Source organism: Papilio xuthus, unplaced genomic scaffold, assembly GCF_000836235.2.
Source record: "Papilio xuthus unplaced genomic scaffold, Pxut_1.1 DF827597.1, whole genome shotgun sequence".
In the NCBI taxonomy this organism is placed as follows: Eukaryota; Metazoa; Arthropoda; class Insecta; order Lepidoptera; family Papilionidae; genus Papilio; species Papilio xuthus.
The window spans coordinates 779,159-794,847 of record NW_013531052.1 but is presented as its reverse complement, the minus strand read 5'-3'; the positions used below and the strand labels follow the sequence as shown (position 1 = coordinate 794,847).

Below are 15,689 nucleotides of genomic sequence, written 5' to 3'. Positions count from 1 at the left end.
CTAGTATTGAATAATTGTAATACATTTTAATATGTTAAAATAATACTTTAATTGCAATTATTACAAATCATTAGCATCCAAACAATGATTAATGATTTGTGAATATAAAATGAGATGAAAAATTTGAAGTTATGTAATAAACCTTTATTTTTAATACTGCCTAGGTTTTCATTATTTTGCAAAATTTTTTTTTAGGCATAAAATAGATTTTAGTTACTATAAATTCACATTCAATTTAGTGACATATTTTCTAGACAAAAAAGAAGCTTCCGAGCACCTGCCAAAGACCATGTTACGATGTACAAAAATTTTGAGCATCACAATTTTTTTCAAAATTTTTTCAACAATATATTTTTTCCCCTATTTTTTTTTTAAATAACGGACACATTGTAATTATATTATCACACCTCATCAAATACTAACCTAATTATTAATGACTTAGACAATGACTAAAATTGGCACGACCCCATTTAAGAAAGGGACAATTAACAAAAAACAAAAATAGGCAAAGAATTCAGTAAGAGTATTTTTTTAATATTTCTGTTTATAATTTTCTTGGGGTATAAATTCATAAAGGATTTATGTCTCTATTTTACGTATTATTTCGGACTGTTATTGGCAAGAATTGGCCCCTATCTTATTTACATTTATAACATTTTTAAACTAATCCATAATTTTCTGAAATTACATTTAATTTACGTATATTTATACTCATCACGTAAATTCCTCACTCAGGCACTTTCTTATATCTTATCAATCGAATATTTTAAATCTAGGCTTTTTCCTGTTTTACTTAAACTAGATCTTTGGCCAAGTCATAAAAAATTGTCATGGTGTTACCATTACAATTATTGGCGATTGAAATCATCGCCTTAAATGCATAGCTTCTAGAAATTAATTTTTTGCATATTAATTGCATTGTTTAAAACATTATTCGACCTTAGTTAGATTTACTTTTTGGTAAAGATTTTTTCATAGAGATTATAGATAATTTTATACAAAATATAGAAATAATTTAAAATCAAGCTTAATACTTCAAGTTAAGAAAAAAAAGATTATTGAAGATTGGTCAAGATAAACTTTACGTTTTGGGTAAACTCAAAAACCATGGAAAGGTTTTCAGTGATAGATCAGCAAGCAACAGCACTATTATATTTATCTATCTATTCTAGTGAAGTTGTAGCGGATTGCTAGAATTAAATTTTTAGTATAATTAAAGTATATAATTTTTTTTAATACTTTTTGAATATTTTAAATACAACACTATTATTAATCTTTGATGAATATATTTTGGACTCACCATTTATCCTAGTTGAGCGACTGAACGCGATGATTCTCATCTAAAAGAACAATGACGTAAGTACCAAAAAAACGAAAATAGCTTTTTAATTTCATAAATGCACATTTCAGAATTTATATCCATGAGAAAAATTTATTAATTATAGAGATACATAAATTTATAAAAAATAAAAAGAATTGGGAACTTTCTCTAGTACAAAATTTCAAAAGGCTCTCCAGAAAAATTGCTTAAACGTAACTAGGTCATTGTTCTATTGGATGAGAGATATTTGTGCATCGCATTGCCAGTTTAGTGGTTGGGAAACATAAAATCTAGATCCAGGCGGTGTGCCTGAGGTTGTCTACGAGTGTGGCGCGGCGGCGGGTGACGCGCGGACAGACACGCGGACAGAGTCGCGGGGGCTCGTGCGCGGGCCAGTGTCACGAGTCGTGCAGCAGCCGCTGGTAGTGCGGGAACACCTCGTGCGGCGGCACGTGCAGACCGAACTCCAGCGCCACCAGCACAGCGAACTCAAACTTCATTAGATCTTTGCGGTTCACACGGAATGTTGTCTCTATACGCTGCGGATATGTTCCAAACTTTATTTCATAGTATTATTTTACTATTCCAAATAATCTTACTAATAGTAGACATGCAAAAGTTTGGATGTTTGTTATTACGTATTATCAGAGCGGCTCAACGGATCTCGCTTAAATTTGGTATAGATGTAAGAGATAGTTTGAAAAAACACATACGCTACTAATTATGTTTTTTTTAATAGCATCGCGGACAAAAACTAGTTAATAAATACATTTATTTTGCGCAACATAATATTAAAGTTAAAAGGAATATTCACTAGTAACCTTATGATAGACAGCTGTAGACACACGTAATAGTCAAAAATTAAAAAAAAAAACAAAAACAAACAATAGTAATAACAAAAATAATTTTGCTTAAATCTATTCGAAATGTAAAGGTTAATAATTACCTCTATCAAAGCTTTTAACATTTCTCCTTTGACATCGTTTAATTTTGCAGACAACAAAAGACAAGCTCCGGCGCACAATTTCCTGTTGTCTTTGTTTATCAAATTGGCTAAAATCAGTTTTTCAAAGTACACATACGCCTGGGCCACAGACAACAAATCTATACCACCACAATCGTGTTTTGCAATTTTTCGCATTTCTTTTTTAATACTGAAAAAAAAATATTTTTGTTTTTGATTTTTTTTTGATTTTTTGTCATAATAATTTTAACGGTCTTACCTTCTAAGTTTGCTTAATGTTAATTTAATATGAGGGAATTTCTCTCTAAACTTATCGTTGAGCTCTTTCTTTAGATCCTGTGGTCTTACATAATCAATAATGGATGTCATGTACGAGGTGAATGTTAATAAAGTCCTATGTTTACCAGCAATTAGCTCGGGATCATCTAACACGTTAGGACAATATTGGACCTGAAAACATCAAAATAAACATCGTAAGTTTCCACTGGCACAAAATAGATAAGAAAAAAAAATTAATAACAGGAATCACCAAATGTTTTTGAAAAGGATTGTCGCTAGTCTTACTAATAGTATAAATGCGGATGTATGGATGTTAGGAGTATCTCCAGAGTAGCTGGTGAATCTTCCTGAAATTAGGCATACTTGTAAAAAATAGCCTGGAAGAACACATATGCTACTAAGTTTTTTTTTTTAATTCTGTATAAACAGAGTCGTGGGTGACAGCTAGTGTAACAATAAATAAGGAAATTAGCATATAAGAAAGGAAACTTACGAATTTTTGTGACAATATAGCTCCTTCGTCCCAATCAAATGTTTTAGTTTCTATGGACGAGTGCGGCGGTGACGAAGCAATCGTGGTACGTTGCGAGGATTCATAGGAAAAGCACCTAAAATAATTGCATTGTTAGTTACTACGGACATAAATATATGCATGCATTCAACATTAATTAACTCATGCAAGTTAACATGCTTTTGCATTCCAAATTGTTAAAAAAGATAGAAACAGTGGAACATGCAAACTAAATAAATTAAACTACAAATGTGCAATGAAGTAGCTGTTTATATGAATTGTGTATATAACTAGAAGTTAACACATTGAATGCCACCATGATGGATGACGAGAGAAAATTCCGTGGCACTGAATGTGTTAAAACTAAAATGTCATAATAAAATTGTATTAACGACTAGCTAGTTTTCTGCACTAAAGTACATAATAATGATCTAACCCTTAGAATTACATAATAAACTGAGCCTTAAATTAAGTGTTTACTTTAGTGGACATTTAATATTTATGGTGAATTTGGATAAATTGATTTTAGTACAAAATAATTCTCAAATACATTAAGGTATGTTATTTTTGAAGTACATAAAACTTTAATATAATATAGATAATTATTGTTTAATTTATATAAGCTATTTATATATACTATATACAAGTTATGGTGTATATCATGCTGCATACAACTTTTAGTGCAGTATATTTTTTTAACTTAATTTTTTAAAGGATTTTTAAAACCTTAGCAGAAGTACTTTAGCAGTTATAATATTAAATTATATTTTAATACATGACAAGTGTTTTTATGCAAACTGATTTTTGTTTTTAATTTTTAAACAACCCAAGTCATATATTAAGTTTGTTGTGTTGTAAAAAATGCAGCGTTTTAAGAAAATACTAATTATTTTTTTTATTTTACCATTTTCTATCCTTGTGCCTCGTCAATAACTTAGTCCTGAAATTTAAAATGTTAGCAATGATATGAGGTGATTGCTTGTGATTTCACACTAAGGGTGGATATACACTAGAGCATTTCTAAGTAATGTAACATTCCTACAAATCTTATAACTTCCAAAGCATATATGGTTCATATACACTAAAACATATAGAGATATAGAGTTTTGTTACAAGTAAATGCTCCAGTGTATACTCACCTTTAAGCAAAACATTGAATATAAAAAAATTAAGATAATGTTCATTACATAATGTGTTTTATGACCATGAAAAGTAATGTGACAGACAGAATATATCCATAAAAACATCAATAAGGGGAATCAAAAAGACACCAAGAGACATGCAAAATTTTACTCTCAATATGCATTATACTATGGGTAATCTTTCATATTACACCAATAATAATCACACAATTAATATTCAAACTGCCATACTCAGAATTTTTTAACGGTTAATTAGGCCTATGGTATAGATTGCTCTTACATATTATCACATTAAAAAAACTGTGAGATGAATCTGAGTACAGCAATAAGCATTTAAATGTTTGATTAGCCTTCCTCATCGTCTATGTGATGGATGTAAATAGGTTAAATATATTATAATTAAACTTACCTAGCTATAACATGAGGGTGACGATTTAGTATCTTCCATGATGTTTTATCCCCAATATCTCCATCGTAAATTTTACGATATTGGTCTCGTGTACATACTCTTGATGGCACTAGTAACTTTGAATAAGATATATCTTGACCATGCTCTTCTCTTTCCAGACCTAGGAGATCAAATGGGTCTACTCCATTGTCAGTTATTGATGATAATGGCCTAGGTCCTGACGTATTACGTCTACGCACACCATCTTTTCTTATATCCGCCCTGAGAATTGAAAAGATTAAAAATGGCAATGTAATCATTTCATAAGCTTTATAAAAAAATATGAGACAAGAACATACCTTGCACTTCGTATGGTTTTAGAATATGGTATTGTGCTATATAAAGCACAGGGAACACCTTGCATTGGTGCAATTGCAAGCCTCTCATCTTTAAACGTAACACCTTTTGTAGGACGAACTATTCTCACTTCTTTGGAAAAATAGTGATTTTCAGGTATACATGTTGTGCTTGTTCTAAACCTTCCTGTTGTTAAAAAAATAACTCTAAGAATACAATTTTAAAGGCATAAAATATATTATTTTTTAATGACCAAAGGAATTATTACCAATGTTAAGACTTTCAGTGCTGCTCTTTTCTTCCTGAGTAATGTTAGATGGAAGATGTGCTTTACGGCTTCTGATTGATGAATGCTTATCTTTGTGTTCCGCACTTCCAGACTGGCATCTAAATAATCAAATAACTTTGAAAACTCCTCATATTAAATTTTTAGATGCAAGGAAAAGGTTTTAACTTAATTACATTTACTTTCACAATCTTATTATAGAATTTACCTCTCTCTGAATGAATGACTGCTTCTAGTTTTAACAGGGGTGACGTGCCCATGCTCTGAATCCGAACTTACAGAATGATTATCACCTCCCATGCGATTAACCGGACTTTGTGGCGCTTTATTACGACCCCGAACATTATTTCGTAACACTGTATCTCTCTCAACATTATGACACACATCGCCATTTTTCAGACCACCATCGCATTTGTCAACCTTGGAGCTTTTTTCTAATAACTGGCAAAGTTCTGTGTCTTTAAATGAACCATCGAGGGATATATTTGATAAAAATGTAACAGCTGCAAGACGACGTCGGGCTTTTTCATATTTGTTGCGATTTGTAGACATTTTTATGGGAACTTCTTTGGAAGTTAATTACTTAAGAAGTTTTTTTAATGCAATCAAATATCAGATATATCAGATGTTTATAAATTATGCAAAGCACTGCAGTATTTTTAATTTTGACAAATAATTATTAATGTCAATGTCAGTTAAAATGACAGCTTAAGTTTTTGTACCTGTTTTTAAAAGACATTAATGTTTTCATTGCTTAAGTACATATAAAAGAAATACTAAGAATTATTGTTGATTAGTTTTAAAGTATTCAATTATTCATCAGTAAATTGAAGGAATATCTACAAATACAAATGGCGATAAACTTAATATTAAACTCTGAAGTTGACATTAGTGGCATCGTATATCAATCACGGTATTAGAAAACCAACTAAAAAAAAGTAAACTGTCAAGTATCTGTTGTCCACTGTTGTCAACAAAAAGTATATGAAGTAGGAATTTAAGTTCCTGGATATAATAATCTAATAGTTTTGACTTGTCTTCAAAATTACAACCATTGAGTCGAATGTCCCCAGCGTATCAGCAACATCTAGAGCTATTAGATTTATGATGGAAGGTGTAGGAGCCCGTGTAATACGAGGTCCAGATTGGAAGTGGGGCAAACAGGTAAGTTTATAACGATATTATTGATATTTAAAACTTTTATTACTGTATTTCACTGTACAATTTATAAATACGAACGTTGCAGGATGGAGGAGATGGCCATGTGGGTACTGTTAGAAATTTCGAATCTCCTGAAGAAGTAGTTGTAGTGTGGGATAATGGCACTGCAGCAAATTACAGATGTTCCGGAGCTTACGACTTACGCATTTTAGATAGTGCACCAACTGGAGTAAAACATGAAGGCACTATGTGTGATACATGCAGGCAGCAACCTATATTTGGTAAGGTTAAATTTGAACATAGTCTATTTGTGTTTGTTTACCTTATCCAAGTATTTAGTTTCACTTTTATGAACCCAAGAATCAAGTATTGTGAGCGATACAATAAATAATAAATAAATTAATAGAATATCCAATTACAAGTACTGATTTGTAGTCAATTTTACTTGCTGTTGGAAATTCTCTCTAAACTCAAGAGGCACTTGGATATATAAAATACCTATTTCCACTATCTTTTATATGTGTAAATTATATGCCAAATATATTTTTCTACTTAGTAAGTTATTCTAATTGGAAATTTTAAGTCAATGTTTTTAATTAATTTTGCAGGTATTCGTTGGAAATGTGCTGAATGTAGCAATTATGATCTTTGCTCCGTTTGTTATCATGGTGATAAGCATCACTTGCGTCACAGATTCTACCGCATTAGTGCACCTGGAGCCCAGCGATGTCTAGTTGAACCTCGGCGTAAAAGTAAAAAGAATGCTGTCCGAGGTATATTTCCTGGCGCAAGAGTTGTTAGAGGGGTAATTAATTTGCATTTAATATTAATTTTTAAAATTACAATTTTTATTTATAAAAATTGTAATTTTAAAATGTAATCTACATTTGGGCACTATATAGGTTTTCTAGAAATAAACTTAGTTAAGGTTTTTTAGAAGTAAGCTATTCTAAAATATGATAAAATTTTTGCTATAGAAATGTTAGTTGGAAGCTTAATTAAAAGATTAATCCACGAATATGTCTTAATCCTTAAAAAAATGTGTTTTAAAGGTTGATTGGCAATGGGAAGATCAAGATGGTGGAAATGGCAGACGTGGTAAGGTCAACGAGATCCAAGATTGGTCAGCAGCCAGTCCACGTTCTGCGGCGTATGTGGTATGGGATAATGGAGCTAAAAATTTATACAGAGTTGGTTTTGAGGGAATGGCAGATCTGAAGGTTGCGTAAATTATTTTATTGTTATTAAAATATTAAAAAAAAAATTAGACAAGAGTGATAAAGACTGTGTAATCTTGTCTTCAGGTAGTAAATGATGTAAAAGGTCAGAATGTTTACAAGGAACATTTGCCTCTTCTGGGAGAACTAGGCCCAGGCCGTACTGGGCCACATGGCTTGCAAGTTGGAGATCAGGTAAATATATTTTAGTTAATAATAGTATCTAGAATCTACTCAATAATAGTTTTCAGCATTAATAAAGAAGGAATTATTATCTTAGACAAAAAGAATTGTTAGGTAGATTCACTCGTAGAATAATAAACAATGTTTAAATATCATCATTGTTTATTATTATTTATAATTATTAATCTTAGCAATCTCTTGTCCTTTGTGCTTTCTGGTATTATAAAGTCATTTAATATTTTTAATTTGTTGCATAAGTTGTGTGTGTGTGTGAGATTTTCATTGTGTCCACCCAGTTGTGTATATTTTTGCGCAGAATATATTGATCTTGCCTGCTTTACCGCTTTGTGAATTTAATGGAAATGTCAGATTAATATCAAGCTATTAAGTATTTTCATCCTATGATTTTCAATTTGAAATGATTTGCAGGTGAATGTGGATTTAGATCTGGAGATAGTGCAATCGCTGCAGCATGGGCACGGTGGCTGGACGGATGGCATGTTCGAGTGTCTCAGCACGACCGGCACTGTTAGCGGTATTGACGAGGATCATGATATAGTGGTCTCGTATCCCAGTGGCAATCGTTGGACTTTCAATCCTGCTGTCTTGACTAAGGTAATTGATATTTATTCATGTTTAATATGGCAATTAGAAAATTCCAGAAGTATTTTATAGAGTTCTGAGTTTAAACAAAACAATTTAAAAGTAGTGTTATCTGCATATGCAGGTGTGCAGCGGTAACCTGAGTGCGTCGACGTCTGCAAGTGGCAGTGGTGCCGGAGCCGCGGGGGCCAGCAGCAGCTCGGGCGCCGCCTTCGCTGTGGGCGACCTGGTGGAGGTGTGCGCCGACCAGGAGCGCGTCAAGGCTCTGCAGCGCGGACACGGCGAGTGGGCCGAGGCTATGGCACCTGTACGTATCTACTGTTTAAACCCTTTTTTCAATAAATGACTAGCCACCATTTCCGCAGCAATGGTGTAACCCATTGCCATTGGTTTAGACGCGATTAGTATGCAATACGGTGGTTCGTCGCTTAATCGAAGAAGGGTTTAACATGTTTGCAATCCACCTTTTCTTCGCTCAGTTTAAAAACGAGAGATTTTTGATGATTATGGCACTTTTAATCTGTTCAAAAATGTTATACACTAGTAATAAAATTATAAACACTAAAAATACCAAAATTCAAAGTTCGTTAATATAATTAAAACATTTGTTACAGACCCTCGGTAAGATAGGACGCGTCCAACAGATTTATCACGACAACGATCTTAAAGTGGAGGTGTGCAACACCTCGTGGACTTACAACCCTAATGCTGTTACAAAAGTCTTCTCGTCCGATGGCAGCGTCCATGGAAATTCTTCTGGTACTAGTTTTTTTGATCTTAAACAGAAATTATATCTTACAATTTGCATAACATTTCAACATTGCAGCGTAATGGTCGCCATTGATGGAATTTAACGTTCCTGTAATAACATAATAAAGCATTTTTTTTTTGTAAATTTACTTATGCAAGTATTTAGAATAAATATCTTACGATGTTTATGTTTTAATATTAATATTGTAGGTGATCGTCTATCAGTGCTTTTGAAGAAACTGTTCGAGTCGCACGTGACGGGGGACGCTAACGAGGAGCTGGTGAAGGCGGCGGCCAACGGTGACGCGGCGCGCTGCGCTGACATACTGGCGCGCAGTGACGGCGCACGAGCTGACGTCAACGGCGTCTATGGAGGTCACACCGCGCTACAGGCAAGTTACAACATAAAGCACGACCACAGAGAACATACGTGTAGATTGAAAGTCATTCCTAGCTTTAGTATTATTAGGTGGCAAACGAGAAAGCGGCCATCTAAATTCACCGTTTTTTAAGTGTGTATTGAGGTATTCAGACATCTTAGCAGCTCAGACATACGTATGAGTGTGTGGAATACAATTTTAGGTGTAGCGTACAGATGACCTTGAGCCGTCAAAAAGATTGGAATTGCCCGTATTAGGAAAAAATCAACAGTAAATGTGTCCGTGGAAGCATTACTCTATGAATAGCTGCTACTCCCGTGTAATACCATGACCATACAGACTACGTCAGTCCACGTTTCGTCTAATGAATGTGCCAGAGTCAAAATTTTAGTCCCTTCCCTTCTGAGACCAAAATCTTTGAATAAAACATATCGTCACCCCAAACAAAACAGAGATAACAATGTGTTATAAATGGAGATTTCAATCTCAGAAACCCAAGATTTGAAACATTTGTGTTATAGTAGATGTCAAAAGAGTTATGGAGTGAGTAACTCATAGTGTAAAGCAGTCTTTCCCAAAGTGGGCGATAACGCCCCCTTGTGGGCGCTGCAGGTCTCAAGTTGCGGGTTATAGTAAAATTTTCGTTTAAAATTCTCCGTTAATATACATATATAGGTCACAATAATTTATTAATTTAATTTGAAGTTATAGTGGTTTTTAAATATCTGAAAATATGAGGGCGCTAAAAAAATATTTATTCTCAAAGTGGGCAGTAGACAAAATACGTTTGGGAACCACTGGTCTAAAGTTATTCAGAAATCAATTTTGTAGTTCTGTATTCGTTAGTTATAGATGTAATATTTACACAAATTAGAAACTTTTATTAGTCTTTAACCACTTTTATGAGAGAAAAATAACTCTAACGTGTACTATAATATTTATGCCTATGTTAATAGTTTACCGTCTATTAATGTTTATAGCAAACTCAACAAGCGCGGTAGTTCCACCTTGATAGGTACATAAAATTATAGAAACTTTGACCCGACAGTTACACGTTAATGGCATGTCATTAGTTCGTTCGTCATGTTAAATCTGATAAAAGGGCATATAATGATGTGCCACAAAAATAAGTAATCGACCCTCTTACAACTCGCTACTAATAAGTGCGTGTTTTGTTTTATTCTTCACGCAAACTCGATTTATTTTGTCGAGATATCGCACCTTTTTTTAGGTAAACCTACTATGTGTTAAGTTTTTTTAATGACTTATTAGTACGTTTTAATTTGTTACCTTTATAGTGGGTTTCCATGGACAAGATACTTTTATAAACATATTAAGTTTAAATACAATCTTTAAATGAATCTTGTTATGTTTGAACATAATAGATATAACAATCCTCTTTCGTATGCGTATTTTGATAATGGACATCAACTTTAAAATTTATTATAACTGGTATAGGACCAAAGGTTGTCATTGTAAATAATTTACGTGTAAACTTTATAATGTTCTTTTTGCCGAGAATAAACTTTTTACGATGATTTCACTAAAAGTAAAGTGTTCGAGGTATTTTTAACGCCCATCATGAATTTAAAAAGCAATAATTTTTTTACGCGACAACGTCATCGAATCCGCATCGTCAAAAAAGTCCGCTTTTAAAAGTCGATATTTAAAAGTGTAACAAAATACGTAAACTATAAAAAAGCGCTTTGGTGTGTTACAGTTTTTTGTATACTTGATGTTAATTCTAAAATAAAATGATTGCTTAGCAAGAAACATAATTATAACTAATGCAACTCCTACAAATAAGGCTAAGTTAGTCATTATATGACTTTACTCACATACCAATGATTTTCTGACACCAAAAACCTCTCTTAAAAGACATCGTTATATCTGTTTTGTCAAATATAATGACAGGGGTGACGATATGTTTTTTACAGAGAATTTGGTCTCAGAAACCAACGGTTAATTATATTAATACATTGCTAAAAATCTTCATCCGAAAGAACATGCAATGTAAATTTGAAAATATCTTAATTTTTTTTTTTAATTCTAAAAATAATCGTTTTGTTTCTTTATTTTACAAAGAGTAAGATAGTAAGGGTAGTGTTTAAGATGTAGCACCTTAAAGTTTTACGTGGCCTAGATTTAGCTCTGTGCGCAAAAAGAACTTCAAGGATGAAGTGTTATTTCAGAACACAAGTATTGCAACGTTTAAAAATTTAAAGAAGCCTTTTCCCTGCTAGGGTAATGGGAAGCTCTATGACCCTTTGTTGGGCTCAAGTGTTTTGTAAGTACGCGTGTGTACGTTGAACGGTGAAAATTATCGTTTAGTTAACGCGTTGCTTGCGAACAAAGTGATAATAAGTTTAGTTAAATGTACTGCAGTAGAGAAAATGGAGCAAACGTGCGGGAAATTATAAACTTTCTAACAATTTATTTTATTTTTACTTTATATAAGTGTTTACTTTCATTTCATTTGAAGCAAAAGGAATATAATATTTTTAAATGTGTTTCAGAGACGGCATGAAATATATATTTACTTACCTTTTAATATATTTTCTAGAAACATTCAAATAAGTTCATATATGTCCAAAAAATTATTCGAATCTTTAATATGTATACGATTATTAATTAAGTTGTTGATTTTTTTGCGTATGTATTTTTTTGTAAACATATTCGACTTTAGCATCAGACGGCGATGTTTTTTGTTAGCGATCACAGATATGTGGAATTCCGTGAGTCATTACCGCATCAAATTGCCTTTTTATTGCGTTTCGGCCGTAGCGCAGCGTAATCGCGCTCCGCCATTATTTTGATTATAATGTTCTTATCGCCAGTAAATGTGGTAAAATGCACGAAAATTTAAATTTTTAGGAGTAAAATGGTAATATGTTTGATAGCTCGCCTACGGTTATTTTAGGGGCAGGACGGGACATTAATTTGTTGACCGATATCAAATGATCGTAACATTATGTTTGAAACGAGAAATGGAGGCTACATGAATGACTACAAAAGCTCAAATATTGCCATAAAATTCTTTATTTAAAAGTGTGATTTATTGTTACGGTGGTAGAAAAATGTTTTTACGGATTGTCATGTTACATATGAGTAACTTTTGTATTTAATTATATATTTTCAACAATTAAAAAACTTGAAGCGCTAGTTTTCAAATTGATAGTCTCACCTCGATTCTTAAAACAAGAACAGTGAACAATCTTGACAAGTAAATTATTCTTAGTTATTTTAAAATCAATATGAAATTGTTAGAAACATGCAATTAGTTAATAAGTATCACTTTATTAAGTCGATCAAATTGCTTTTCTCTTTTAACGATGTTATATTTTCAACGAACGTGGATAATTGATACTTCGTGCAAATTTTAAAAAGCTGATCCGTAGAGCAATCATCTCTTTGTTTAATTTACTCATTCTCATTGTCCTTCCACGAATGAACATTCGATGTTCGTGATATTTTTACTAATAAGTTTTTGGATTTATTTCTTTCTATTTTATTTTAAACTTTTGATGAAATTATTAGCAACGAGCATTTTATTGTAGATATGAATCTATCGACGTATCTCATGCTCAAATGATTAAAACTTTGTGGAGTTAACTAGTTGATGGAGGAGAAGAAAGGGTTGGCTTTAATCTGAATCTTAATATGAAGAACGTTTAATTTGTTGATTAGGCGGCAGCACAAAATGGACACGTGGAAGTGATCCGAGCTCTAGTGGAGGCAGGCGCGGAGGCGGACGCAGAGGACCGCGATGGTGACCGCGCGGCGCATCATGCGGCCTTTGGCGACGAACCAGCCGCGCTGCGGGCGCTGGCCGCCGCCGGCGCCGATCTTAACGCCCGCAACCGTCGCCGCCAGACTCCCCTGCACATCGCAGTCAACAAAGGCCACCTCGGTGTCGTGCGGACATTGCTGCAGCTCGCCGTGCATCCCAGCCTGCAGGTATGTTGATCACTTACTGCCGCGCTCATAGTTTTCATTAATACAAGGGGCACTAAAATAGCCCCTTGGTCTAGATTTCACGGATTATTTATTCACTTAATAGTTCTGAGTGATACAAGCTAAATCCTATATGTTTATATGCTCTCAATATTCTTAAGTAACTTCTAAATGACAACTCATACTTAACTTTGTATCCCTTAATATAAAGAGAGCAGGAAAAGATAAGGCGTTGTAACAAATTACATTAGATTCTACAGCTTCAGTAAAGCAGATTGAGATGCCTAATATTATGAATAGCAATGATCTTTTAAATTACATTTTTTTTAATTTATCAATAATTAGATCGTGTATCATGAATGTTTCATATGTTAATCATTTGTTTTTTTTTTATCTTAATTACTAAGAGAGACAGAAATATATTAATTTCTCAAAGCAACAATATTTCATAATTCAAACAATGCTTATCATTTGAATCGAGCTAATATCAAAATCTGACAACGATGTAATGAGTCAGCTGTTTACTGTAGGAGGAAAAACTTCCCCTTTGCGAGGGAAAGAAAAGTAGGTAGTAAAGTTCGATTAAGGCCGGCGCGGAGTGGCGCTAGTGCAGCGCGGCCCCACTCCTTGAATTTCCTTTCCTTTTTGCCGACGACTCAGATATTTTTGTAGTCAACGTATATACGGGACGAAATATATTTAGCCGTAAGAGCTGTTATTTATGCTTATCATGAAATCTTGTTTACTGTTTTCCTATATACACTTTTCTGCCAAATAAAATCTTATTTGTTTTCTCCTCCATTAGACTAATACATACTATATTTTTTTACTACAAATCGTCATCTTATATGTAAAAATCAATTTCCTGTTCGTTAGTCTCGCTAAAACTCGAGAACGGCTGAACGGATTTATCTCATCTTAGTCTTGAAATGTAAATGGGTAAAATGGGTGGAAGTCAAGGGAAGGTTTAAAAGGTGAGAAAAATTCGAATAATTACCGGGAACTATTTAAGTTTTTTTTCATTCCACGCGGACGGAGTCGCGGGCGACAGCTAGTTGCTTATAAAACACTCGGAAAAATTGTAACAGAAAGAAGTCTACACTAAAGAAGTAAGGCCACATGCCTATTAATAAAATTAGAAACGAAAGGAAAATGTTTATGACGTCAAATCTTATTTCCTTTTATTTGTACTAGACATTCGCAACGTAATTATATCGGAAGAAATGTCTTCCATTTCTACAAACGTAGTACAGTTTTCTATTACACAAACCATTAGCAGCGTCTGTTTACTATTCCATAAAAACACTACGAACTTACAACATTTACGGAGCATTTTGAAACTAAGCTTTGTATTAGAAGTTTAAATTAAACGTCATTGATATTCTATTAGAGTTCAGACTTGTTATTTTAAGACAAAGAATATAAAATGATTAAAAAAAAAAATAATAAAAAAAACAGTAATAGTTTAAAAAAATTAAAATTGCTCACTGTTCCTAATTCACAAAAGATAATACGAGTCGAATGTGTCACTATATCGGAATATTTAAAATGCTGAAAATACAAATAAAAAAAGTCTAAATGCTCAATAATAGCTGCAGAAGTGTTATTGATATTTCTTAACGAAGCAGTACAAAGCTAAGTTTGAATCTCTGATTACTGGTACCTACTATTCAACGTTAAAACAAAATAAACAGGTTTCGTGTTACTCTATTATGCTTCCTTGTTTTACCAGTAATTACCTTAATTTAATATTACTCAAATCTTTGCAAATATTATTGAATTTGTCTAAGCTTTTGGTATATTATTTTTGCGGAATAATTTAACAGAAGCGTATCGTTAAAACATAAATTCTAATATACATTTTATTTATTTTTCTTATTTGCCAGTTTTGTTGAGAATCGGAGAAAATATTCTGAGTCGTGTACTACTTATCTACATTGATTAAATTAGCGACGGGTCAGTAAATTGTATTAGTTTTCTGGGTTGTTACCTGAGCTCGTCCCTTTACTTTCGGCAGCCTCATTTCGCTGTTGATTTTTACGAACCCTGTAAGGGAAGATAACATCAGGCACAGAGCAACCTTTGATTATAAGGCTTGCTAACTTTCGAGAGGATTCTGCATCAAGTTTTTTTATAGTTTTTATAAGGTTCTTTTTACGTTAAATTTAACTTTATAAACTATTTATTTTAATA

General features: G+C 33.0%; 2 protein-coding genes across 3 annotated transcripts in view; one reads left to right on the top strand and one right to left on the bottom strand.

The window, feature by feature from the left end:
• Positions 1 to 544: 544 nt before the first annotated feature.
• LOC106118383 (CDK5 and ABL1 enzyme substrate 2) lies at positions 545 to 5,896 on the bottom strand. 2 transcript variants are annotated; one of them, XM_013313043.1, is made up of 9 exons: positions 5,457 to 5,896; positions 5,231 to 5,349; positions 4,965 to 5,148; positions 4,627 to 4,887; positions 3,980 to 4,015; positions 3,058 to 3,172; positions 2,545 to 2,735; positions 2,268 to 2,475; positions 545 to 1,860 (listed from the first exon to the last, which is right to left on the bottom strand). In XM_013313043.1, the coding sequence occupies exons 1-9, from the start codon at positions 5,798 to 5,800 to the stop codon at positions 1,720 to 1,722; spliced, it is 1,599 nt and encodes a 532-aa protein (XP_013168497.1). In that variant the 5' UTR covers positions 5,801 to 5,896; the 3' UTR covers positions 545 to 1,719. The 2 variants fall into 2 exon arrangements, with proteins under 2 accessions (XP_013168497.1, XP_013168498.1); XM_013313044.1 differs by lacking the exon at positions 3,980 to 4,015.
• A 297-nt stretch (positions 5,897 to 6,193) lies between these two features.
• mib1 (E3 ubiquitin-protein ligase mind bomb 1) overlaps positions 6,194 to 15,689 on the top strand; it is a 123,010-nt gene continuing 113,514 nt past the window's right edge. Inside the window, exons 1-10 of the mRNA XM_013312647.1 lie at positions 6,194 to 6,412; positions 6,495 to 6,690; positions 7,018 to 7,214; positions 7,462 to 7,629; positions 7,714 to 7,821; positions 8,239 to 8,424; positions 8,537 to 8,719; positions 9,027 to 9,171; positions 9,373 to 9,554; positions 13,230 to 13,499. Coding sequence (XP_013168101.1) covers positions 6,353 to 6,412; positions 6,495 to 6,690; positions 7,018 to 7,214; positions 7,462 to 7,629; positions 7,714 to 7,821; positions 8,239 to 8,424; positions 8,537 to 8,719; positions 9,027 to 9,171; positions 9,373 to 9,554; positions 13,230 to 13,499 — 1,695 coding nt within the window. The 5' untranslated portion in view covers positions 6,194 to 6,352. The remainder of the gene's footprint in view (positions 6,413 to 6,494; positions 6,691 to 7,017; positions 7,215 to 7,461; positions 7,630 to 7,713; positions 7,822 to 8,238; positions 8,425 to 8,536; positions 8,720 to 9,026; positions 9,172 to 9,372; positions 9,555 to 13,229; positions 13,500 to 15,689) is intronic.

Bases quoted from the DNA above. Each gene is read 5' to 3' on its own strand.
- LOC106118383 (XM_013313043.1), bottom strand. From the start codon at position 5,800: ATGTCTACAAATCGCAACAAATATGAAAAAGCCCGACGTCGTCTTGCA. The intron at 5,350-5,456 runs GTAAATTCTATA...TTGATTATTTAG, and splicing joins AGTCATTCATTCAGAGAGAG to ATGCCAGTCTGGAAGTGCGG. The intron at 2,736-3,057 runs GTAAGTTTCCTT...TGATGTTTTCAG, and splicing joins CTATATTGTCACAAAAATTC to GTCCAATATTGTCCTAACGT.